Raw genomic sequence first — 27,655 nt, forward strand, 5'->3', positions numbered from 1 at the left:
CACACGTCTCACCTTTGTGGTGTAGGTAAGGGGGCGTGGGATGCAAAACTAGACTTGGGCAAATCCAATTGTCATAGCTCCTGGATCTCAAAATAAACAAAATCACAGCTGATTTTCGGTTGTAAAATATTTTTCTTTCAGCGATTTGATCGAATGTTCGGTGAACTGTATCAAATTGTTCATTGTAAAAAGCAGCCTGTGTCATTGATTCAGTAAGTATTTGAAGAAGTGTTAACTTTTTTGCCCATTTTTTGGTCAGGGCTGTTTTTGGTAAGCTTATGACATTTTTTTGAAACATTCTCATCTTACTATAATTAGGGAAATGTTGTATCTATCTATCTATGTATCTATGTATCATGGAAAGGCTCCGTCAGTTTCGATCCAAATGTCGCCAAATTCATACGGGAGATCGATGAATATACGGGAACGTGTTTAAACTTTATTTGGTTGAAAACGGTCAAGAATTGGCCTCAAAATCAGTGAAAATGTGGTCCGTTGCTATCCAAGGTAAACAAAAAAGCAGTCAGTTACTAAGCTAGGCCTGCATGGCGGCGTATCTAATGCCAAACGCTCTCACAGTAGCTAAAGCGATACCGCAGCTGGTAACGCAGCACTACGCCATGGCACGCGTAAACGACGCAGAGTCACGTAATGAATGATACTACGGGTGAACGACAGTAGCGTAATAAATACGGGAAACAGATGTGTGTTAAAAAGTACAAACAACATGAAGAGGTAGGCCTACTATAAATAAAAAAGAAAACAAAATGAGGACAAAGAGGCTGTACGAGTATGTGGGTTATACTTAGTCACAAAATGAAACCGGGAATAAAATAGGCTAAAGAAGGAAAGAAAGAAACTCTTCAGGAAATGTAAGGGAAAAAAAAGCTATAATAAAATCAGGAAGTTTAAATAAAAAAGCTATTAAACTGAGGACAGAATTAAATAAATAACATGAAAACGGCAAATCACAAGCTATGCAGCAAATAAAATAGAAGCTAAAATGGAAATGTAAGAAAGGACAGATTTAGAAAATAACGGAACGGGGTTGAATAAATAAAAAAAAACATGCATGGTAACGGAAAATCGGAAGCTTAGCAGCAGAATTTTTTTTTTAAATGGAACAAAATTGGTCCATGTAGAAAAACTAAAAAAAGAAAGAAGTTAAAATGGAAACGTGGGCTTAAAGAGGGTCAGGTTCAGATAAATAAAATTTACCTTTTCAATTATTCTACCTGTTCAGTAATTCCTCCTGTTTTAGTGAACGCCCCATTTACTCATCTAGCGGGGACCAGCAGGCGTGGCGCTGGTGTCCCGCTAGTCTTACTATAAATAGGGGAATGTTGTGACTATCTATCTATCTATCTATCTATCTATCTATGTATGAAGATCGAAAGGCTCCGTCAGTTTGGATCCAAATGTCGCCACATTCATACGGCAGATCGATGAATATACGGGAACGTGTTTAAACTTTATTTGGTTGAAAACGGTCAAGAATTGGCTGCAAAAACAGTGAAAATATGGGTAAAAACGGGTTTTGTTATGAAAATCGGTTACCAGCCTACGCGTTACTGCAGCTGGCGGCAGCGCGTCGGCGTCAGCGTATGTAATGCGATTACGCCAATGCTTGCGCAGAACGGCGCCAGAGCCACCACACGATTTGCGAGCCAGAGACCAGTGGACATGATAATACGGAAAGAAGGAAAAATAATAAAGGACAAAAAGGTACATGGACGGGTCACGGGATGAAGCGGTACTATAAAGACAAATTAAATTAAAATGAGGACAAAAAGGTACGAGTAATTAGACCAACGGGTTAAAGTAACTAAATGAAACGGGAACGAAACAAAGAAGAAAAGAAACTATTCAGCAATTTCAGGAAATGTAAGAAAAAAGAAGCTAAAATGATGAGAACAGAATTAAATAAAAAACATGGAAAAGGGAAATCACAAGCAGCAAATAAAAAAAGATGCTAAAAGGAAATGTAAGAAAGAACAGATTAAGAAAATAATGGGAACTGGGTTAAATAAATAAATAACATGGAAACGGAAAAACACAAGCTAAGCTAAAAAAGAAAATGTTAGAAGAGACAGATTTAGATAAATAAAAATGTACCTTTTCAATGATTCTACCTGTTCAGTAATTTTTCCTGTTATAGTGAACGCTCCCATTTACTCATCTAGCGGGGACCCGCGCGAAGCGCGGGTATCCCGCTAGTGATCTATTAAAGGGGCATTTCGTGATCCACAGCCTCATCCCCCACTTTTCCCAAAAACAGTTGAGATTTTTACACCACTGGATAGCTCTGGCTACATAATGTTTATGTACCAAATATTTCTTGCAGATTAATTTGTTTAGCAAAAATATCGCTAAATTTGAATTTCGTTCTGGTGCACCAGAACGAAATTACAACACATTGTCTATGGAGCAGTGTAATACACATAATCATGCATAACTCGCAAAGCAAAAATCGGAATCAACTGAAATTTTGGAAATAAGCTTTTTTCGTGGATATCTACTGAAAAATGTCATTAAAAGAGGATGCTAGGATCACAAAATCCTCCTTTAACATGATTAAAGCCATATTATAACATTTCTGTAAAAATAGAAATTTATTCTCCATAAAATGTTAGCTTTTACTGTCAGATATGTCCCCATTTGATTTTGAGCCAAATAAGTGAGGGGAGCGTGGCTGAGCGGTTAAAGGCGCTGTGAATCCAAGCCCAAGGGTCACGGGTTCGAATCCGAGGTCCGCCTGAGCTCGGCTGGCTCTTTGTGTCCTTGAGCAAGGCACTTCACTCTACTTGCTTAGTGCTTCGGAGGGCACTTTAAGCCGTCGGTCTCATGTGCATGTATTTCTGACATTTATGCAGTGTGCACGTTAAAGAACGTCACAGGCTATTCGAAAAGAGCAGGGGTTCATCCCGGTACTGTTGTGTTGACTGTACTTCAAAAATACACTCATCTACTCTAGGTTCCAGAGTAAAAATAAGTACAGCTTGTCTGTACGCAGTGCGCTAATACTCATACATATGAGGCACACCGACATCGCCCGGTTAATAACTAGTACATGATACAGCCAGAGACACTAAAATGAATACCCGGGATCGATACACGTAAATGTGCTATGCACGATTGATATTCAGACGATAAATCTTTGAATACCGGGGTAGAAAATGATGAATATCTCCTGTAAATGATTTCGTATAAAGAAACCAGATCTGGTTCCTTGCACTTGAACATATATATGTTCAACCATGGAAGTAATACACATGGAAGCTGGTCAAATACTACATCAAAGTGAGTATCATACTTGCCGCGATACTGAACAAAAGCAGTACAGTTGAAAGTGGAACAATTGAGTCATCGCATGGTCAACGTGTACCATGTCTAAAATCAAAGTTCCCGCTTAAAAATCAATAGCAGTACGAGGTCGTGTACTAAGTCCTGACAATGGGCTGTGTTATATTACCGCAGTGCATGACTAGTTTTATGAACACAAACAGATTTTATAAAATCCCTACGTAATGGTCAGAATGCTATCAGTTCAATTTATACAATTTTATTAAAAGTATGTAATTATGTGAAAACCTACCGATTAAATGTATATATATGCTAGACTTTCAAATAGCAGTTTTAAAACAGAAAATGAAATGAAATACAATTTATTTTACGCAAAATGTAAAGATAATGCCCGACTCTGGAACATTCTGGTCAACAGTAATTTCGGGCAGCCCGAACACACAAATAGATGCGGATTCATTATATAATGTAAAGCATGTGCCAAGTGCGCATATCAATTATTACCGCTAATTAGCGGTTTAGACGTAAATGCATGATTTGCAATATTTTGAAGTTAAAGAAAATCTGTAAGTATAGGGTAGAAATCGATATTTTGAATGGATTTCTGTAATTATGGATTACAAATCTAACATCCCTGTCACTTTTTTCCGAATAAAAACAACATACTTGAAACATAATCAAGAAAAACACGATTTTTGCTCAAAATAATAAACCTGTAAATAAACGGACTGGCAATAAAGGCGGCAAGTCTGATCCACATTAAAGACACGCTGACTACATTGTTATCACAATAGCTTGATACGTACCCTCTATAGAATGTTACGTAAAGAATTCAATAGGAGTTGGATCGACCAGCTTCCATGTCTCTTACTTCCATGGTTCAACGGATATGATATAGTCGTTAGCTTGCGTCTTGAGAAAGAAGCGTGCGTCTTGAACTCATAAACTGACAAAAATATTCTGATTTTCTGATGTGAGCACTCACTCACATGGCGTATACAAGCTCACTTACACACTAGAGAAGTCAATTACCGAGGTATTGACAGTAGCCTTAGTCGGGATGTCCCTCGGCTCATTAAAAGCGTCTTAAAGGTCGGAACAAAATGGTCATGCGTGGCTGTGGATTCAACCTACCATGGCGATTTCTGCCATGAAGATATTGGGGCGATGACACTGTGTGAGGCCAGCACTATAAAGTTCAGAAGTTATGTGCGGAAGTTGGTGAAATGCAGAGAGTGATCGCCCTGTCCTGCCGAAAAATCGATACTGATACTGAAAGCAAAGAAAATTGGAATTTACTACTAGCGCCAATGCATGTTACTCCAGCGGTTGTACAATGTAATACGGTACAACCTTCATAGGTGTGTGTATGTATGTGTGACCCGCACGCCGTGTACGAACTCTGTTATCGCATACGTGTTCGACTAATACTTCCATCGTAGTAATAATAAAACGATGGTTCCTGCGTTTTATTCAAAATCTCGGGTTTTGACAAAACTACAGCACCTATTTTGCAGATTATCTTTGTTTACTAAAGTACATTACAATCGTGTAAAACACAGAAATTAAAATTTTGTGAGGGCGTTCTCCTCAGCAAATGTTATAATATGGCTTTAATATCATGATTATATAATTTTTTGCAAATTTTACCTTTTCGGTAAATCCCATTTAAGCCTTTGCGAGTAGACCTGAGATATTGTCATTTAACATCATGCAGATACGCACATCATTTAGCGACCATTGTTACTGTGCATTTCAAAGCCGTGAAGTGCGCAGTAATTAACGTCCAACAACGTACCGTGCACCAGCATGACGACACCTCAGGTCTACCCGCAAAGGCTTATGGGATTTTCTGAAAAGGTCAACAGGCCTAGAAATCTGTGGCAGTGTGGGTGAATCCATTTGGATTCTTGCAAGAGAATTTTGCGAGAATCCCTGATTCGCGCAAATCTACATCCCGCTCCCACTGCACAATGATTGCAAAAATATACTGCCCTCATACGGTTATGACAGTCTAATTTAGTCATTGAAGATGGCGGCTATTATTGTACAAATTATTAATGATTTAAGTAAATTATACCATGCATAATTCATCATTTTGGGGGTCCAGTTGCTTAAATAATGAAGTATAAATAGTCAAACCGGGACTCAAACTGGGTACATATTTTTTTCTTTCTGTACACATGGTACACTGCCAATGCACTACGGGAATCCATATGGATTCGCCCGGTTGATGTTTTACGAGAATCTTTGCGCGAATCGATTCGCGGATTCGCGTCGGATTTCTGAGCCTGGTCAATTTCTTTTACAAATTAAGTGTACTGCTAACCATCCAGGGCGTATTATTTGGCAGGCCAAGGGAGGGGGTGGGGCAAGCAATTTTGGCACGCCATTTGGAAATTTATTGCATAATTATTGCAAGCCCCTTATTGACGTGCCCCATCCTCAAGGTTGGGGTTTGCAGCATATTGTAATGATCTGTCTCAACACTGCCAACCGAGGGATTGGAATAGTAGAAACAATCCTGCAGTTCAAAATCCTTTTTAGTAACAGTATTTCTGTTTCCAACCTTGAATAAAGCAGGGCCGTAGCAAGGTTGAAAAATGTGGGGCGGCCAAGTTACAAATATATGCCCAAAGTGAAATAGAGATATAAGAAAAACATAACAAATTTCTCAAAAAGTGGGGCTGCTATGGCATCCCTGGCCGCCCCCCTTGCTATGATGGCCCTGGAATAAAGTGCATTTCCCAGTTGTTTAGAGTTCATGTGTTGTGTGTCAAGGGTGAACACAGAGTTACACAACGTGGTGGTGTGTATGCATGCACGTTGTCTGTGACATGGTTGAGTTTTGGAAATACTGGCAATGTATTTGCCACTCTGTGTTCATTCAATTGCCCAGGTAAGGAGTCTACAAAATATTTCTGTTTTGGACTAAAGTGCATGTAGCTGGGATGAAAAGCTGTCCACCATATGAAAATGTTGACCTTTTGTTTTGAAGATATAGACTTTTTCCCCCCAAACACCAAAAAAAATGTAGGCAGGTCTTTCAGTTTTCTACATGAATGCTAGCAATGCATACTAATTTAATTAGTCCCAGGCTGGTCAATATATAGATTAGGAGCAACAGTAACTTACTTTATTGAAGGAGGATTTTGTGATCCTAGCATATCCTCTTTTCATGACATTTTCCCCAACATTTCAGTTGATTCCAATTTTGCGAGTTATGTATTTTACACTGCTCCTTAGGCCACTGTTGTACAATGTATTCATTCTGGTATACCAGAACAAAATTCAAATTTGACGATATTTTTGTTAAACGGTTTCCAGTGGTATACTTTTTTTGAGAAAAGTGGGAGGATGAGGCTGTGGATCACGAAATGCCCTTTTAAGCTTAGTAAATAACTTTTTTAGTAGCAGTAGTAGCAGTATATCTGTTTCTAACCTTGAATAAAGTACATTTCCTAATTATTTAGAGTTCATGCATGTGTTGTGTGTCAAGGTAGAACAGAGTGAAACACAATGTGTGCGTGGGCCTGTTGTCGGTCATGGTTGAGTAGTGGAAACACTGGCATTCCCCACACAGTATTCATTCAATTGCCTATCCCAGAAGAGTACCACTACCACTACTGTAGTACCACAATAAAGGCGTCAGTATAGGCCCATCATCATAAGGTATGGTCGGGAAAATGTTTTGTTTTTAGAATTGCAAAATTCGGAACTTAATTTTGTATAAAATGGGGGTGATCGTCTTGCTTGTTAAATAAAACAAAGGCAGGACCTATGGAATTGCATCTTCTCATCATCAGCTGAATAGATCAGGTTCAAAATGCCTAGTTTCTATATAGTTGATATATAACAAGAGTGTATAGCAAGCTGGCCTGTGAAAAGAGGCCGTCAGCCTTTCGCCATCTTGTGGGTGTACAAACGATCTACGTGTTCATGCATCGGACACTACGCGCAGGGCGCAGCTTGCCACGCAGCTGTTATCATGCATCGATGCGGTGATTCTGCTGTTCACGCATGGAGATCGAACGACCATCGCAGCGTGTACCCACAAGATGGCGGCATATGACGTCACGCTGACGGCCTCGATACACATTAAGTACATTAATTTCATTTGTTCATGTCTTTCCGTTACAGATAACTTACCATGGGTGATTTCAAATTAAAGGGTCTGGTTGCAGCTCCATTCACACCTTTTCATGAAAATGGGTAAGTATTCCAATATAAGTATATTCTAGTTCTAGCCACAGAATTAGAGAAGGAGAACCGGGACTCCCTATACCGCCACATACAATTACAATCGCATACATACCGTCAGCTATAGGGAGAAAATTGGGGGTATTCGGTTCCTTGCCGATGGTGCGCGGCGATGAACGAAAAGAATTTGGTGTGTCATCTGAAGCGTCTTGGTACTTGTGTGCAGGTCGCATCAAGTGCGCCTCTCAAATGCGTCCATCATCCATGCCGTGCTTGCATGACAACAAATTCCTCGAGCGCATTCCGAGGGAAACAGAATACCCCCAATTTTTGTGCCATGCCTGTATCAAGATTGTGGTCGAGTCCTGGTTCTCTTTCTCTATTTCTGTGGTTCTAGCTTATCTACATATACTTGATTACAATGCCAGAATCAATTAATTATACATGTAGTCTGTATCATCTCAAGTTGAGAGTAACACTATGTTGGATTTCACAGTGGCAGATTCAAATCACTACTTTTAAGTGGGCGTTGCCAGTGGACTACGTACCCCCTATATTCCAGAAATATACAGTGCTAATTTTTTTTGGATTAAAAGAAATCATCCTGTTTTGCCAAATGAAACATATCTAAATTCTGTAATCCTTTATTCAGTTCTAACTGGTAATGATTGATAGTCACATCTTAATTTTTGGTCAATTTTTGGAAATAAGGGCCAAAACATGCCGTTTCTAGGGTGTTTTTCATATCCTGTGACAATCAAGCTGAAAGGCTTGTACAATTAAGACTAATTTCTAGTTATGCATTCTAATTTTAATCAAAAATAACACAAAATATTTACATTTTAAGCTAATTCTAGCCTATTGCTCAAGAATTTGAATGCTTAGACTTGTGCCAAGTCTAAGAATTTTGTGACTACAATATCAACATGCAAACCATCATGTATGTTAATGTTAACTCTAATTATTTTCTTCACCAACAGGGATTTGAACCTGACACCTATTGAGCCTTATATGAATTTATTATTGGCTGATGGAGTCAAGAGTGTTTTTAGTAAGTACTTTTGCCCCGGGGTGTACTTAGTACAAATGACCATACGGGGACGTGCCGCTAATATGGGTAGCATTTTTGGCCTTTTGGTATATCAATGACCCCTCTTTCTAAGCCAATTTTGGTATATGAATGGGTCCTTTTTTGAAAATTTGTTAAATTTTCTCGAAAAATAGCCCAATTTTTCCTCAATCTAGCCAAAATTTCGAAATTTTCCAAAACAAATTGAGAAAATTTGTAAAAACTAAGACAATTTGGGTTAAATTTGGCCGAAAATTTTGACTTTTGGTATATCAATGGGTCCAAATTTCTTGAAAAATTGGTATATTTTTGAGTCCACTTTCAAATCCTACCAAAATCAAACTTGAGTACCTCCCCGCACTTTTGCTATAAATGGTACCCATCTGTTTTGGTGTTGTTTGTTTGTTTGTTTGTTTTTTTGATTGGCTGCTCTTTTCCACAACTTGAAACAGAGATAAGAATGAGATACTCCACTCCGTACAAACGGCCTATATACCGATGTTGAGGACATCAATTCACAAACGTCGCCACCAGCCAGGTCTTACTACAAACGTGTAATGACAAGAGCCCATAGAGTCATTTAGGCTCTGTAGAAGAGACAGTGCCAAATTTGAAGCCAGGGACACTTTAAATTTATTAAGAGCTAAACAGTACCAACTGACCAGCTGGGGAACTTTGAATGGATCCAAAAGATTCAAGAAGTGTACACAACCAAGGAAAATAAATGTTAAAAACTGTTTAATTTATGAAAATTACCTGTAAAATCAATGTTCAATTTCAATTTTGTTTCTGATCGCACCACAACTCTGAAATTGTAATGCTAAATTGAGCTAATGTAGCCTGTATTCCAACTAAACACAGCCTGAATACTTCCAAGGTCAGAATACCCAAAATTGGTGTTCAATTTATAAAATATAAAATAAAACAATGTGTACCACATTATATTTCCAACTCCCCATAGGACATGAGACAAATCTATTTATTTTTTTGGCTTAAAGGCATATATTGGAATGTCATCTTTCCATGGATAAGATCTGACACCAGGCCAGCCCATGGCCAGAGGGTAACATGAGTAGGTTTGTTTCACCTTGAAGGCAAGGATAGTCTTGCAAATATGGGCTAACTTTCCCCTAGGCCATCCAATATGCCATGAATTAGTAGGACTACAACTGGTATCTACTGGTCACTTTATACTCCTATTTCCACATCTGTTAATTTTATATGGGCCTTTAAGAAATTGAGCGACAATCAAAGATATTAGACTGAAGGAGTACAGACTCAGAAAAGTCCCTTGTATGAATCCAGACTATGGTAAATCTGCCATATTATATTGTCACACTTGAAAACCAAAATAGAGTACTTCTTGCATTTATAGGCTAAAGTTTAAACAAAACAATCTGTTATCTCTTTTCTTCCTTTCATAGTTTGTGGCACAACAGGAGAAGGCCCTAGCATGACTTTACCTGAACGGAAAAGTCTTGCAGAAAAATGGGTGCAAGTAGGAAAAGATAAGTGAGTACCGTAAAAAATAACATAATTACATATTACACAGAATCCTAGTCAGCCTACATATATAATAACCATCACAACCAGGATCAGAACTATGGCATTGCAGCTAGGGACTTGAACTCTTGCCATTAAGCACAAGACTCTGCACACCTACTGATTGAACGAACTAAACTGCTAAATTTGGGTGCATGGCAGCAGTGCAAGATTCAGCTACCAACCTAGCCGCAGCCGGACTTAGCAAGCATGTGAGCAGCTAAGGCATTCAACCGACTTTGCGCTGACGCAACCTCTCTGGTATTATAGCAACAGAGCCGAAAAGTAGTGCTACTTATAACAACCAATATTCACAAAAGTGACAAATTGGTCGATTCCGATTCTGATCTGATCTCGGCAATCTATTTTTAGTAACACGGCTATCTGAAAAATTACCACAAATCACTATCAGTACAAAAATGTAGTGCCACTAGTGCATACAATTTCACGAAGTTTATGTATGATAGGTGGTTTCTTGCTTATTATATAGATGTGAGCTATTGGCTTAAAGTTGTTTAAGACAGAATGTACATTATTTCTGAATTTTCTGCTGTATTTTAGTGTGGTTTGTATGTATAACTGAGGTTTCAGAGATGGGTAAGGATATAGCAGCTAATAACATTTCCGCTGATCCTGATTCATTAAGGCCGATTCAACTTTCTGTTCTGGATTGGTCAACACAAACTGAGCCCAAACTCAAACAATGTGAAATGAAATAACAGTATAACATCCTTTTATAAGTTTAAACAAATTTGTTGTATGAAATTATACTGTAAGGCAATAGAAACAAATTAGTTTGATCTTTCAATGCTTGATCTATCCTTATTATTTATGAAATCAATTAATCCACTATTGTTAATTGTGATAAAATAGTAATCATGATATTGACCAAAGTAAATTTAGCATTAGTTCTGATTAATGAGTTGATAGTTCATTAATAAAAAGCATCGAAGCAGCATCGACGGTCGGTTCAAAGATCAAACTAATTTGTGCCTAACATGTATGTTTTATTGTTTGTGTAGGCTTGATGCTGTAGTTGTACATGTTGGCTGTGGTAATCTCAGAGAAACAATAGAATTGGTAAGTTTTAGAAACATTAAGGTTAAGATTGAGGTTTCATCTAGCAAACCAGTATAATATATTTAATTATAAAAATGTCTTTTGTGTGTGTTCAGAACATACTTGTGAACATGCATGTACTTGTGAACAACAGTCTCTTACACAATTTGAAATTACTTGATACTCTAGGTTGGTAAACATGAGTAAGGTTTGATCATTCCCTGGAGAAGTCCTTTTCATAGAAATCTTTCTTTATTGAGGGTAAAACAGCTTCAGTGACAAGCATTGCTTTCCAAGCAGGCCCTCATGTACTCAAGTACATTATATACAAACATCATAAATATTTAAAATTTACACAAGATGTACACATTAAAAAACAAAATGAGATCAAGTAACTAGAAATACAACAAAAAGTTATGTTATGTGATAATAATGAAATTGATTGAAAATTACAATGTACACAAGGATAAACTTTTTAAAGAGAATCTTGGTAAACTTTTGATTTGAATTGGCCTATTGAAATATTCTCCAACTCTGCTCTAACTACCAGAGATAAATTATTTCATGCGTAGGCTGCTTTCACATGAAATATACGTAGCCCTGAATTTGATTTAAATTTTGGCACAATCAATGTATTTGTACTATGATTTCTAGTTAGGTTGGTATGGATATCATGTACAAAGTTAAATTGAGAAGATAAGTATGATGGACTTAATTTCCTGAAGCATTTAAAAATGAGCAGTAATAATTGATTATGCCATCTATTATCTAGTTTAAGGTTTGACACTATTTTAAAGTGTTGCGATTTGGTAGTTCACAGCATCTTCCGAATGGTAGTCAGCTTTGGCAAAAATCGCATTGCTCATTTCATAGCGAGTGTGTAGAAGAAACCAAATATCACAGATATACTTTTGTAGGCCCTGTGGTTCTTGAGTTATGTTGTAGGAGGGCTGAAACACCTGCAACACTTACATAAACGTACATAGCTCATTAACAACGATAAATCAAGCAAGGTTTGAAAGTATATGGTTTGTAGAATGGACTTTTGCAAAACATCAAAGTGTTATTTTTCAATAATATATTGATTTACACAATGAAAATTAATATTTTTTGGCTGCTTCGACCAACAGTACCTTGTCTACCCTTAAGCCACTGAAGTGCATCATATCATCTATTGGCATTCTAATATCTGCAGAAAGTATAGTTCTGGTCAAATTATTATGAAGTACCTATAATTTGTTGTGAAATTCAACTGAAATTCAACTTCCATAGTCAAGGTGAGAGGGCTGAGCTTTCGGAACTCTAGCGAGTGCCATCTTCAGAGCACAGACCATCTTTGATTCTTGCACATTTCTTAATTCGTATGATCAATAAAGTCAGTAGTAACCAATTTACAACCAATTATGGCACAACAAATTGATCATGGGTGCAATTTCAATGAACTTTGGGTTCTATCCCGATTGTAGACAAAATATCACCATCTGCTGAAAACGCTAGCTAGTCCACCTAGCGAAAATGTTCCAGTTGAGCAAAATATAGTGTAGTGTTGAAGTTTAACTCTTTAATTGTGACATTCTATTTGTTCCCGTGTAGGCAAAACATGCTAAGGAGATAGGAGCCTCCGCCATTGCATCTATACCATCAGTGTTTTTCAAACCTAAAACTATAGGTAAGTTGTTGTGGATATAGGTTTTGCCAGACAGTGCCAGACATGAGCTAATGGTATGTCCAAGAGGTAATGTGACTATTTTCCCCGGAGGGGCCACTGCCATTAGAAGGTGGACACCATGCTCGTGTACAAAAACGCGTAAAAAGGGTATTTTTTAACGGACGGGCGATGTACGCGCGTACAGTGCAAAGGGTGTCAAAATTGCTAAAATCGGGGAAAAAGGGTATACTTTTACAACAACTTGGATGCGTGTAAACGGTATATAAAGCATTTATATTGATGTGTACAGTTAGATATCTTAACCATACTACTAATAAATAATATGCATGATAGTGATAGTTGACAACTTTTCACAGTTTCATTTACTTAATTATTTTGATGATGTGAGCAAATGTGTTGTTAAAGGCCAGTAGGGCCTATATAATTGCTAAGAACATCTTATGGCTTTTTTTCAGACTTCGGATTTGAAAATACTTGTTTAGGGTGTGGAAAACATGACAAAATACTTGTTTAGGGTATTCTGAGATCGAAGGATAATTACTTGTTTAGGGTCCATTTTGAAAGTCCATACATGAGCATGGTGTCCACCTTGTAATGGCAGTGGCCCCCGGGCTATTTTCTTCCTGCCACGATGTATTTCCTCATTTTAAAATGTAGATGCTATTTGTAATTGTGTTCTCCCTTGCATGAGACAGGTTTATCAGACCTCAGTTGTTCTTGGGGTTAAATTGGCAGTATCAAGGGCCTGATTAACAAAGATATATGATCGATCTTACGATTCATTGAATAGGAAAAAACACTGGATTTTTGTTTGACAAAACCAAGTGAATTTTACTCATCAGGTATGACTGATATGGTCAACTGTTTTGAGTGGTTTCCGGTGTTCCATAGCCTCTTTTGTAGACTTCAATGGTGGATCATAAACATGACTTCAGAGTCATGTTAATCATTTAATAGGGGATTAAATGTGGTAAATCAATTATAAGATTGATCGTAAGATGTGAAATACATAGGTCTTTTTGAAATATGAAACTGAAATGAAAGAAGCAATTTTCCAAGAAAATTAGACCCATTTTAATTTAACACAATTTTGCTCATTTTTACAGAAAATTTACCAAATATATTGAAATTTGGGGTCCAGTAGGTGAAAGTTCTTTTTTGTAAAAATTTCACGAAATTGTGTTAAATTTGACAAAAAATCTGGGCCTCGAGTATGAATATGGGTCTAATTTTCTTGGAAAAGTAGTATAAATATCACATTCCTACCCAAACAAAACCAGGATTCTATGATATCCTATGTAAGAATTTTCCCACATTATCTTCTATAGTCCATTTGACTTCCTCAAGAGCGCCTTCATGTGACACAAACACACACAATCAAATGCATGGCATCTGTAGCGTACGATGCAGCGTGAAGTGAATGTGCCCTACAGATACGCCGTCTTTGATCACGCATGTATCACACGCAGACCATGGGCATTAGCCAGTATTGCAACTTGAATAGCCCAGTAAAATGACCAGCTCAACATTTGACCTGTTCAGCATACTATTTGCTGTTGGGTTGGTGTCAGAGTACATCACATCCCTGGTAAAATGTGCATGTTATATTTTCAATTCTGTCTATAGATGAGTTGACTTGTGACGTCATTGCCTGGCAGTATGCGCATGCATCATCACAATTTCCATTGTTTTTTGCCTGGCAGTATGCGGGCGCATCATATTTTGTTCAGGACCGTGCTTTGAAAACTCCTGCCACATCACAAGAAGGCTATTGAACAGTGTAGTTGATGTATGTAGTTCGCTCAGGCATATCAATATGCCAGTCCCTTGCCTTTGTTGATAAACATTGCACTTTGCTATTTTTTAAATGTTTCGCTTGTTTTTAAATTTGTGATTCTGAGCTTCCTGACATTGAACAAAAGGATAAATTCCTTACAATAGGAATATATTTGTGCATTTTTATTTTCGGGATGGCTGTTTTAAAACTAAAAAGTGCAAAAATAAATGTACCACTTTTAGAATTTTCATTTCTACAGATTTGTTGGTTGACTACATGAGGGAGATAAGCTTAGCAGCACCAGACTTGCCATTATATTACTATCACATTCCTGGACTAACTGGAACTGATTGTAAGTATCACAAAACTATAAAAGGATCAAAATTTAATTGTTTTCATTTTTGACCAAACTTTGTGATATTTTAAGGTATAAAAATAGTACAAGGTCCTAATCAAAAAAGGAGTAACTGGTGTTGTGTCTTTAAACTTGATCAAAGATGGCATAATACTGTTGCGAACCCTTATTTTGGAGTATCACAATGATTATTAATAATATAGGCCTACAGAAACACGACAACTAAGAGCAAGACATTGATGATTCACTTAAGGTTTTATTATAACGTATATGATCATGAACATGCTGCGAATACTTGAATAAACAATCGACTCGAATAAACAAAAGACTCTGAACTGAATGATTACTCTTACCAAGCACGTGGGCTTATATATGGCTCATTAGCATACGATCAAAACTTTGTAGGGGTCAAACTGCAGATTTCAGGGAGGTCAACCACACATTTTTTTGGAGTAACCCTCGGGCGATATCACACCTATATTTTCTGGGCCCAGATCTGTGAGTTTGTACTCGCCAAACTATTTGTAGGATTGCACGCCCTGGATCTGAATCTGTGGATGATTTGTTCTCGCCAAACTATTTGTAGGATTGCACGCCCTGGATCTGAATCTGTGGATGATTTGTTCGCCAAACTATTTGTCGGAGTGCACGTCCTTGGATCTGAATGTGTGGTTGATTTGTTTACCCTGAATATTAGCTACTCTTGTTTTAGTGTCATAAATTAACGATATAAGACAAATCTTATATAGGCCATAATCGTGCATAATTATTATCAAACATGATCTACAGGATCATAACACTGCCCTCTCCTTAGATTGGACAATGTCCCCATTGTTGACAAGAGTAAAAGTTTTCTTAGCGAATTGTTTAACAACCAAAAGTGTAAAGTCAACAAAAAAAAAAAATATATATAGGAACATGCTAATTGCTATGGGGAAATTATTTCGATAGGCCCTATGCGTGTTATTGCGCTCACTGAAAATTGAATCTAACAGCATACTGAACATCAAATTCCTGGTCGCTAATTACTTTCATAGCTTAACCAAAAAAACACCAAACAATTCTGTATGTTCAAACATATCCAAATTGGTGCATATAAAAAGAATAACTCGTCGTCTATCTCAATTTATATCAATATCATAATTATCCGATCATCAACAGATCAACAAGCCATTAATAAACTGCACGCTATAAACAAACGTCATCACACAACCAAAACGCCTTTCCGAGTTACAATCAAAATATTAAAGACTATTAACGAACAATGATCCAAATCTCGCAAACACAAAGCGCACTATCGAAAAATATCCCCAAGCAATATTACTACTCAGAACTAAAACTACTGAACACGTTAGAATATAACTTATATAAGAGTTAGTAGTATAACCTATATAAAAGGCGTCGTTCCAGATATCAACAAAACATAGGCAAGGTCCTCAGAATTTTAAGCAATGATTTTTTTTTCTTTCAATATACATTAAAACAATTTTTAATGTAACTAGAATAATTTTGTCTTCAAAATTGTCATTCAACTTCAAAACATCGAAAACCAAACTGTGAACGTGGTAACGCACAGTTGTACAAAAGTACGTTATAACCATCCTAAGCCATTGTAGCTTAATTAAAACCAAAATTGCAATAAAGCAGATTTTTCTTAATGAAATGATTCCAGGAAAAAAAAAAAAATCTTGTTCCGTACAAGATATTGAATTAGGTACATTCAAACATCCAATCCTCCAAAACAGAATTTAAATAGGACCTGCCCGAACGACTTTTGCCCATTTCTGATATCACCGAGTGATTATTAATAACCTTTATCCCTTAGACTGTTTCTGTTTGATACAGTCGATCTATTCATCTAGAACATTCAATTGTGAAGATCAGTTGGGTTATACCTTAATGTTACACGAAATCAGGGTTAGGGTTAGCTGAGGTTAGGATTAGGGTTAGCTGGGGTTAGGATAGGATTAGCTGAGGGTTAGGATATGATTACTGTTAAGGTTAGGGTACACGAAATGATTACGTGAAGAATCGACTGAACTTGACTGAACCATAGTCCACTAAAACGCGGACAAGAAACACAACAAGTCAATTAATCGAACTGCATGCTGGGGTAGTGTATGCAATATACCACTAATATTCACGCGACCATGCGTGCACACACAACCATTCAACGCAAGAGCAAAGCAACTGTTACGCTCAGCCAATTACTTCTCGTAATATCCATGAAATATTTAGATACCTTACTCTACATAATCTTAAACTTGTGACACGTGACTGTAGCAAACTTTAACATCTTTTCGATTAAATGATTAATGAAATGATTAGACAAAATCATCAAATAGGCCTACTGCGATTTAGCGCCGACATGCCAAAAACGCCTTCAAAAAATCAACCAAAATCAATAGAATCTGAATTTGAAAGAAAATCGCACCCATAATAATTTGGTTTCAATAATTATCACTATTAAACAAAACCGAAATTAATGTCACGAAGATGTCCCTTTTTACACAAAATTATGAAAACATTAACACAACTATAAAATGTGCTAAATTATAACGGCAACGTGCTGACTAAAGTCAAAGCATAAAATACGAATTCAACCCATTCATGCGTGGCAATCTGAAATCGGGAAAAATTTTTTGTTGTTATACAATTCTGCTTTGACTTTTCCTCGCTCTGTGTCAAACATTTTTAACAACCATTCTAAAGCAATTATAAAACATCAGTCATATAAAACCATAGATAGTTTACACTGTCAATAAACAGTTGAGATACATCATGATTCTAAATGATAATATAGGGCACATTAATTATAAATCGGAAATTGTGACTCCTCTAACGTCAAAACAACAATGAATGAAAGAAAGTTACGCAACTTGAACAAACCGCTATAGATAAACAGTTGGTTCCAGCTGAGAACCGGTGGTTTTGTCTGAAGTTGTTTTCCAGCATCTTCATCCTTATTTCTCATGAAGATAAAAGTTTTAAATATATATAACAAAACACATCTTATCGTCCAAATCAAAAGAACATAATCACACTTTTCTGAAATTGTAACTCTCTTTAGATACCTTTTTGAACGGAATTGGAAGGAAGCATTTTCACGGACATGGGCTCTAGGGCCTATCATGTGACAAAATTCAACATGTTTAACGAATTTGACTTAAAGCATGATGTATCTCAATAACCTAAGTAACACCACAGGTATTTTGGAGTGTGGTAAGACACACTTGTATAAAACATTAATACCATAATGTCCATTTAAGTTCCCCAGTGCGTTAAAGTTCAAATATTAAGTATAAATAACGTCCTCAGCGCATAAGTTCAAATAAGTATAAATAACGTCCTTTTGAGTTCCTCAGCGAATAATGTCAAGTTCAAATAAGTATAAATAACGTCCATTTGAGTTCCTCAGCGAATAATGTCAAGTTCAAATAAGTATAATCCTTTTGTTAAGGCAATTTCCACGGGGACTTAAAAGCTGGTTTAATAGCGTTTAGTATTGCAATGACATGTCCAAAATATTCCAGATTTAGTTGTACGCATCTTTTTATCAAAATGTAACAAACCGTCATAATATATTCCTCTAATCTCCGCAAGAGTCAATCAGTTTATAAGAAACAATCACCAGAACACCAGTGCTTTGCATGGTCATCAAGTTCAAACGGTTGTCGAAAAGGCCGAAAATCATGACATCATTTGTCACAAAAACGGTTCCGTATATCCATCCTTTCACAAGTTTCAATTCAAATCCAAGTGCAGTAAACGCTAGTTATGTCCATTTATCAAAAAAATTCAAACAACCGTCGGGATAATTATAGAAATGGACTTAAGCGTTTTCCCATGCATTTTTAAGGTCCTGTTGAAGATGTCCAAAGAGTGTATGGCAATATTCCTTAACATTGTGAACTTGGTCCGTTTGGGACTGTTGAAGATTATTTAATTTCTCATCCACCGACTGAAGCCGTTGTGACATTGTAGCCACAGCATCTGCCAGCCTCCGCACCTCTTCAGCGAGTGACTGTTCTTGTGGTGGTTGCATTTTCTTTTTCTTGGGAGGGGTAGGAATATCATCTGGTCGTGGTAATTGGGTCCATTGGAATGACTGGGCTGCAGGAGCTGGAGGTGCTGTCGCCGTGGTTGAGGGCATCCCGGATGCACTTGAGCTTGACGCATTATACATGTTATACGGAAATGTTAGAGCTGGAGATGTCACCGTGCCGGTAGAAAGTACCCCGGATGGCATGGTACCTGAAAGAGTTGCAGCGTTTGAAGGAAATATAGTCAGTTGGTCGCCAAAATTCGGCACTGACACTGCTACAGTAGTAGACGAACCTGGGTCCTGTGATGGGGGTGGGCCTACCGCTGACGTTGATGGTGGGGCATACCCCTGGGGTGATGATCTGGAAGTTTGTTCCTCATCATGAAGAATTGTATCTGTCGGGGACCTAGGCATGTCCCCCAGTTCTGTGGCGTCGAGGTCGTCGGTCGTGATAACCCTCGTGGCAGCTATGTGGTCATACAGCTCTTGCGTGAGATTCCCACTCTGGAGATCCAGCGGCAGCTGCCTACTCCTCCATAAATTGATATTAAATTTCTCTATATCTCCAACATTCGCATCTTCTATGTGCTTAATGTGACCCTTAGTTTTGGTGTGCTGGAGCAGCCGGTATCTGTGAGAAAATCCATCACGGCAGTAACAGCACATGTATTCACTGTATTTCCAATTGCAGTGATCCGCAAAATAATGCCTAAATACAGTCACTTTGTCCTTGGCAATGACTTTGCCGAAACATCCCTGGTGTGGGCACTCGAACATAGTGAAAAGTTGATTTTAATAATATAAATAATATAAATGATCCAGAGGTGCAATTATTTTTTAGCAGTGCTGTGATGACCGAGAGTTGTTGAGAAGTGATGATCTGAGATGGCGGTGACGTAATATTTGCACCCATCAATTTAAGTGCTGGGGGTGTGGCCTAACAAAAGTTGTGGTGGTCAGAAAAAATCTAGTCCGTCGTTTCATGTCCTTGGACCGGTAAACCGTGTGTTTTATTTCTTCGGAGAGATAAACTAAGCAGGAAGGCACGCAACTGCAAAAATTGATGAGTCCCGCCTTCAGGTGTGAAGTTAACTTTAAAAAAAAAATCAGAGCTCGTCCATCTCATGTCCTTGGACCGGTAAACTGTGTGTTTGGTTCGGAGAGATAAACTATTCAGACACGCAACTGTGCAAAAAATGATGAGTCCCGTCTTCAGGTGTGAAGTTAACTTTTTTTTTTTTTCTTTGTGAAAAAAAATCGAGCTCGCCCATCTCATGCCCTTGGGCCGGCAATTGTTTTTGTTTTCGGATAAACCATTTCGGATAAAACTACGACTTTCCATATCAGACAACCGGCGTCCCGTGCAAAAAAAAATTGTTTAAGTAAGATGTTTCCAACTTGACACTTCGTTTAACTTAATGATGAAAAGTCACAATTGTTTTTTTTGAATGTGCAAAGTTAATAATCTAAGGCATAGTCATTTAACCGTGACGGTGGTCGTCTTTTTCTTTGCCCTGTTTTCCGAGATACATTTATGTTATCATCTACATGCGCATTGTCACTCTCATGGTCAATATCCGTTTTAGTCTGTTTTGACCTTTTGTTTCTAGATTTCAGTCTTTGACCTTAGCATGCTTAGGTTGATTATCGCCTGAGGGAGGGGTGGGGTTAAGCATAGATACTGGCACTGCTGGTTGCTGAACATCACTGTTTTGACTCTTTTTATCAGTTTCTGCCCGAATTTTTCGTTGCATAATCTCCATCCAAGTCGGAATCTCCGAACTACTGAATATTTTAAGCCTGTCATGGTGCAGTATCTTAGGTTTCCCTTTTTGTTGAAATCTCACTTCGTATAGTAAATCACTCAGTTTCCGGGTTATAACATAAGGTCCTTTCCATCGAGCCTGCAGTTTTGGTGAAAGGCCTTTCGTTTTAGTCGAATCTCGAGTATATACTATGTCCCCTGCTCTATATGCATTAAACGAGATCCTAACATCATGATCTCTCCGTTGGCGTTCTCCCACCTTCTTAAGATTCGATCGCACTATATCCTGTATTTTTGTCAGATTTTCATTCAAGTTCACGACATATTCAGAAACATCTGTTGGTTCTTGCTCATGTGGAGATCCCAATAGAATATTAATAGGTTGATGGGTTTCTCTACCCAACATTAACATATTTGGGGAGTATCCCGTGCTTTCATGTTGACAACTGCGGTAAGCTGAGGTGAGAAGTGGTAGGTGCAAATCCCATGTTCGATGGTAGTCATCGACATATGCCGATATCATGTCTAAAAGAACTTGATTGAAGCGTTCAACTTGACCATTACTTTGCGGGTGGTAGCTACTTGTCCTTGTCTTATTTATCTCCAATAGTTTGCACATGTCCTGAAACAATTTTGCTTCATACGTCGCCCTTGATCCGAGTGAATATCGAGTGGGCATCCGTATCTTGAAATGAACTCATATACAATTTTATGGGCTACCACTTGTGAAGTTTGATCAGGAATTGGATAAACTTCTATCCATCTGGTAAACTGGTCTTGTACAAGAAGTATGTATCTGTTTCCATTATCACTTAGTGGTAACGGTCCTAATATATCCGTGACTATGCGATCGAGGGGTGCTCCAATTTGATATTCATGAAGTGGTGCCCTTGGAGTACGTTGCTGTCGTTTTCTTGCTCCACATTTTACACAAGTTCGTATATGGTTACGGACAAAATCTTTCATTTTGTACCAATAAAAGTTTTGTTTCACCTTCTTATAAGTCTTTTTCACGCCAAGATGTGCTGATGTCTTCGCATCATGGGAAGACTGTAGAATGGTCTTTTGGAGGCAGCGTGGAATCACGAGTTGTAAATGAGATTTGGACTTGTCTGTGGTGTGGTAATGCTTGTATAAAACTCCATTTTGTAATTGAAGCTGATCCCACATTAACCACAGCTGACGTGTGCACGGGCTTTCTCGGTGAACTTGATCAGGGTTTGGTCTTGTAGGTGATGTCTTTAACCAATCAATAACAGGTTGAAGGTCTGGGTCTTCTTGTTGTAATTTTTCTAGTTCAGCTGAGTCATATCCGGGTATCCACGATGTTTTTACCGTTTCAGTCGTTAAACCGATATTTCGGGCGGCTCCAGCCCTAGTATGAGTGGCAAAATCTCCTCGTAGAGGGGGATACTCATCAGTCTTATTCTCTTTTCCGCGTGTTTCAGAGTCATTATGTTCTGTCATCATCCGTCTTTTAATTATTCCTCCAACATAAGACAAAAGATCCTTTACTGTATAACTCTTAAGCCGTGATATCTCATAACATTGCCCATCGGCCACTGTCTGGTGAACGCGTTTCACCCAGTGCTGCATGGCATATATCCCGCTTCCAACAGTAAACAAAACACTTTTTAACAGCAACATAATGAACATAAACAAAAACACGGGTCCAGTTTCTTGAACAAAATCAACAACATTATCCTGATCGCTTGTACTAGGTTCAGCCTTTTGCTCGTCTGTCTCTAAGGTTTTTATATTTGAACTGTCATCCATATAACCTGATTTAATTTGTTTGCAGCTTCGTGGTACCACGTCATCAGCGTCATTAAACTTTGACCATTTGTTATGTTTTTGAAGACATTGGTCACATCCTCCACACGGAAGATTTGTCAAAATCGTGTTACCATCGTAACACGTACATTCCTCAGGATCACAAATTGTCGTGATAAAGAATCAGCATTTCCATGCTTCTTTCCAGCTCAGTGCAAAATTTCACAATCAAATTGGCTTAATATTTCCAACCACCGTGCCATTTGATCAATTGGATCCTTAAAAGACATTAACCATCTTAATGCGCTATGATCCGTAAGTGCATAATAAAATGCCTACCTAACAAGTAATGTCTAAATTTCTGCACAAATGCTATGACGGCTAAGAGTTCACGTTTAGTGGTGCAATATCGCTCTGTGACTTATTCATAGACCTACTTGCAAAAGATATCGGTCTTTCTTCTTCTTGTTGCGTTTGTTCACACCATTGCATTTGGCTTAAGGTACACCCTATACCGGTGTCAGATGCGTCGGTATCCAAGATAAACAACCCTTGATTATTTGGATACGCCATTACTTCTTCGCCTGTTAAAGCGTTTTTAATGTCTCAAACGCCGCTTGGCACTCTGCTGTCCATGTAAACGCTTGCCCGGCCTCAAGCAAACGATTTAACGGACTTGCAATCGTCGCAAAGCTCTTAATAAATCTCCTGTAGTAGGAACAAAGACCTAGAAAAGATCGGACCGCCGTCACATTCTTTGGGGTTGGCCAATCCTGTACCGCTGAACTTTGTCCGGATTCGGCTTTACTCCTTCTGGTGTCACCAAATGACCTAAGAAAAGAACTTCGTTCTTAAAAAGATCACATTTGCTCGGCTTAAGTTTCAAACCTGCTGTACCTAGACGATTTAACACCGCATCAAGTCGGCTGAGGTGTTCTTCGAAAGTTGACGAAAATATAATTATGTCATCCAGATATATCAGGATTGTTTTCCATTGTAACCCCGATAACACTAACTCCATGCATCTTTCAAAAGTGCTGGGACCATTTGCCAGGCCGAACGGCATTGTTACATATTCAGAGACCACTTCTTGTCACAAATGCCGCTTTTGCATCTGTCTTCTTTCTTGACTTCAATTTGCCAATACCCGATTGTAGGTCAAGTGTAGAAAACATTTTCGCACCATCTAAACAATCTAAACAATCATCCACACGGGAAGAGGATAAGCGCAAAACTTACTTAATTTATTTACAGCTCTGTAATCGATACACGGTCTCACAGTTCCATCCTTTTTCCTGACAAACACCATTGGGGATGCCCATGGGCTTGTGGACTTTGTAATAACTCCTGCTTTAAGTTGACTTTCTATTACTGCCTCTTCCTCATGTTCAAATGCTTTTCGTGGGCTTACGTGGTCTTTGTCGAACTGGTTTTAAGTCCCCTGTATCTATTAGTGCTGGACCACTGAAGTTCTTCCGTGGTCATCAGGAGATTTTGCAAATGTATTTCTATGCTTTTCAAGTAAGTCTTTAAGTGATTCGCTTTGATTTGCATCAAGCTCTGAACAGCATCTATCATATAAATCACATAGAGGTTGTGACCATTCATCACGCTCATTACTTTTGACTTCATTTTGATCGCTATTTGTCATGTTCAAGGTGCGCATCCCGACGCTTTGTTACATGCTTTAGAATTTTCTTGCTCATTAAAATCGCTCACATATTCAACTTCGTGCAAAAAACCAATTGTAGTATCTTTCCTGATCAGTATATCCTCGGAGGATGAATTCATCATTCTTACAGGAATTTCAGCTCGACTAGGGTCAATAAGGGAGCGTCCGACGATAAGGCTTTCACTTATTTTCCTTAAGCAACCTGGTTCAACCAAACCATACTTTGATTCAAAGGTTAAGGCATTGCTGATGTTTCCTTCAACAACTATTTCGCTGTATGCGGGTATGCACACCTGTTTTAGGATAGCAATTTTTCGGGCATTATACACGCAATCATTCTGCCCTCTGATTATGCAATCTACCCACACCCCGTCAACTCTGAATTCTCCTCTCGCTTCTAAGGCACAATCATATTGGTACATGAAGTCAAAACCTAATATAGCACTTTCTTCAATAGGAGCAACATAAACATTCCATCCGAATTCTTGGTTACCAATTCCAATTTGTATACATGCAACACCATCTATAGCTATCATTTCGTTATTTGCCGTTTCCAATTTAGTTTTCTCCGTAGGCATTTGAAGGTGAGGGCGTCTTCTTGGCGATAGGCTGTTGAACAAATCTCTAGAAATCACTGTAACCTCTGCACCACTATCTATTAAAAATTCTGTTTCAACTTCAAAAATGGTTGCAGTCAAAAATGCCGATAATCCTGTTTTTCTTTCTTGGCAACTTCCAATCCTTACAATATGAACGGGTCCCTCTTCTTGTTGGACCGGAGCCGGGCCGGAGGGCCCGGTCCTTATTGGTTTCCCGCCTGTCCATCACTTTTAGCTTCCTTGCTTTCTAAGCTATTTTTCAAGGGGCAATTTCTCGCATAGTGCCCATCTCCATTACAGTTCCAGCACTTGAAATCTTCCTGTGCTTTATCAGATTTGTTTCTATTATTATAACGTCCTCTGTCCGGTTTGCGATTATAATATCTCTCACCACTTTTGTTCTTGGCAGCCATTACTTCCAGAAGTTCCTTCATTCGGTTATCAAAGGCAGTTAGCATCTCCTGGAATTGTGTTACATAAGTACCGGGTTTTGTGTCCAATTGTTGAGCAGTAGCTTCATTGCCTTGTTGTATTGCCCGTATTGCGCGGGTTTGACCTTTTGAGGATTCTTCCTTCAATGTCATATAGTGTTCGGCAGCTACTCGGGCTTCCTCAATGTCCTTTGGATCTTTCATCCCAACCGACATAACCATCTGGGGATCATTTAATCCCTTTATGAAATATCTCAATCCAATGGTTTCACGGGTTGTCTCATCGGCTGTGGGGTAGCCCTTCAAAACTAGCCTCCTAACATCCGCGGTGTAGTCTGTTAGTGTTTCCTTGGGGCCCATCTTCTTGGCCTCTAACTGTGCCGAAAATAAGTGGGCTGATCGCCTGTCACCAAATCTGTTTTCCAGAGCTTTCTCAAGCAATTCTGCTGAATTAAGAATGTCCTCATCAAGCTCTGAAAAAGCATATGTCGCGCGTCCCTCTTAAACTGCTGATGAGTCTAAATATGCGTCATCTTCTGTCCAACAGCATGCAGCTGCTAAACCTCTGAAGGGCTTGATAAAACTTTCCCAGGGCTGTTTTCCATCAAATAATCCCTGACGTGGAAGAGGGACAGCTAGATTTTTTCGCTGTTCCTTACTCTGGCTATTTGTGGAGCTAGATCTGTTGACGAGTCCTGATGGACTGTCCGAAGAGCTACGCTGTCCATACGCCTCTGATCTTGTTTCACTTTTTGCAGCCTGTACCGGTGGTGAAGACATGTTAATTGACTTTTCTCCCATGTCCCGCGAGTACCGCAATTCGTGCATTTCTTTTTCATGTATCTTGCTCTTTCTCGTTCTTCTTCCACTCTATATTCCGCACTCTCAGCTCTTTTATTCGCCTTTTCAAGTTCAGCAATAATCCTTCCTTCGCGTTCCTTTATAATTCTTTCTCGCTCTTCAGCTTCTACTAAACCTTGCCTCATCATTTGAAGATCCTGTGTAACTCTGGTAGCATTGTCTTTTGATTCAAGTTCTTTCTTACTGGCTTCAACAAGGCGAGTTTCCATTGCAGAAATTATTTCTTGAAACTCCATTTTCAACTGATTACGCACGCGAGAAATTCGATCTTCCTCAGTTACTCGTGCTGTCTCTTCTGCTCTCGATAGTTCATCCAATGCATGTTCCGCTTTTCCGCTCTTGTCGCTGTTTCATTTAATTCAGTTCTCACCATTTCTAATTGTTCCTTTAACAAATCCATATCCTCCGTGATTGAAGAAGGAGACCCTGCTCGTGCTTGAGAACTTCTTCTTCTCCTACTGCTTTTAGGCATCTTGTCGTCCGAGTGGTTGCATTAATAATTATGAAAACGTGTTGAAGTCCAAAATCCCGTCGCTGCCACCAGTGTTGCGAACCCTTATTTTGGAGTATCACAATGATTATTAATAATATAGGCCTACAGAAACACGACAACTAAGAGCAAGACATTGATGATTCACTTAAGGTTTTATTATAACGTATATGATCATGAACATGCTGCGAATACTTGAATAAACAATCGACTCGAATAAACAAAAGACTCTGAACTGAATGATTACTCTTACCAAGCACGTGGCTTATATATGGCTCATTAGCATACGATCAAAACTTTGTAGGGGTCAAACTGCAGATTTCAGGGAGGTCAACCACACATTTTTTTGGAGTACCCCTCGGGCGATATCACACCTATATTTTCTGGGCCCAGATCTGTGAGTTTGTACTCGCCAAACTATTTGTAGGATCGCACGTCCTGGGTCTGAATCTGTGGATGATTTGTTCTCGCCAAACTATTTGTAGGATTGCACGTCCTTGGATCTGAATCTGTGGATGATTTGTTCGCCAAACTATTTGTCGGAGTGCACGTCCTTGGATCTGAATCTGTGGTTGATTTGTTTACCCTGAATATTAGCTACTCTTGTTTTAGTGTCATAAATTAACGATATAAGACAAATCTTATATAGGCCATAATCGTGCATAATTATTATCAAACATGATCTACAGGATCATAACAATACTCTATTAATGACTGTTTTCAAATGTTTAAAGAATGAATATCCATCATACTTATCTTCTCAATTTGATTTTGTTCATGATAACCATAATCATATAACTAGAAATCATACTTCTAATACATTGATTGTACCAAAATTTAAATCAAATTCAGGTCAACGTACGTTTCACGTCAGGGCAGCCTATGCATGGAATTCTTTGCCACCGACAGTAAGAGCTCAGATGGAAAATATGACTTTAGGCCAATTTCAATCAAAAATTAAAGAAATTTAGGCCTGTCTTTATCTATATTTTATTCATTTACTTGCTTGATTTTTGTATATAAATATAATTATTGTATTTCTGTA

General features: G+C 38.3%; 1 protein-coding gene across 3 annotated transcripts in view; it reads left to right on the plus strand.

Moving 5' to 3' along the window:
* The first annotated feature begins 57 nt into the window (after positions 1 to 57).
* The window catches only part of LOC140162457 (N-acetylneuraminate lyase-like), a 38,877-nt gene continuing 11,279 nt past the window's right edge, over positions 58 to 27,655 (plus strand). For 2 of the 3 annotated variants that reach the window (XM_072185700.1, XM_072185701.1), the window contains exons 1-7: positions 59 to 212; positions 7,444 to 7,515; positions 8,484 to 8,554; positions 9,997 to 10,084; positions 11,137 to 11,194; positions 12,767 to 12,842; positions 14,879 to 14,971. In XM_072185700.1, coding sequence (XP_072041801.1) covers positions 7,454 to 7,515; positions 8,484 to 8,554; positions 9,997 to 10,084; positions 11,137 to 11,194; positions 12,767 to 12,842; positions 14,879 to 14,971 — 448 coding nt within the window. In that variant the 5' untranslated portion in view covers positions 59 to 212; positions 7,444 to 7,453. Of the gene's footprint in view, positions 213 to 7,443; positions 7,516 to 8,483; positions 8,555 to 9,996; positions 10,085 to 11,136; positions 11,195 to 12,766; positions 12,843 to 14,878; positions 14,972 to 27,655 lie in introns of all 3 variants that reach the window. The other variant, XM_072185702.1, reaches the window with a different exon arrangement.

This window comes from Amphiura filiformis, chromosome 10 (assembly GCF_039555335.1).
Source record: "Amphiura filiformis chromosome 10, Afil_fr2py, whole genome shotgun sequence".
Lineage (NCBI taxonomy): Eukaryota > Metazoa > Echinodermata > Ophiuroidea > Amphilepidida > Amphiuridae > Amphiura > Amphiura filiformis.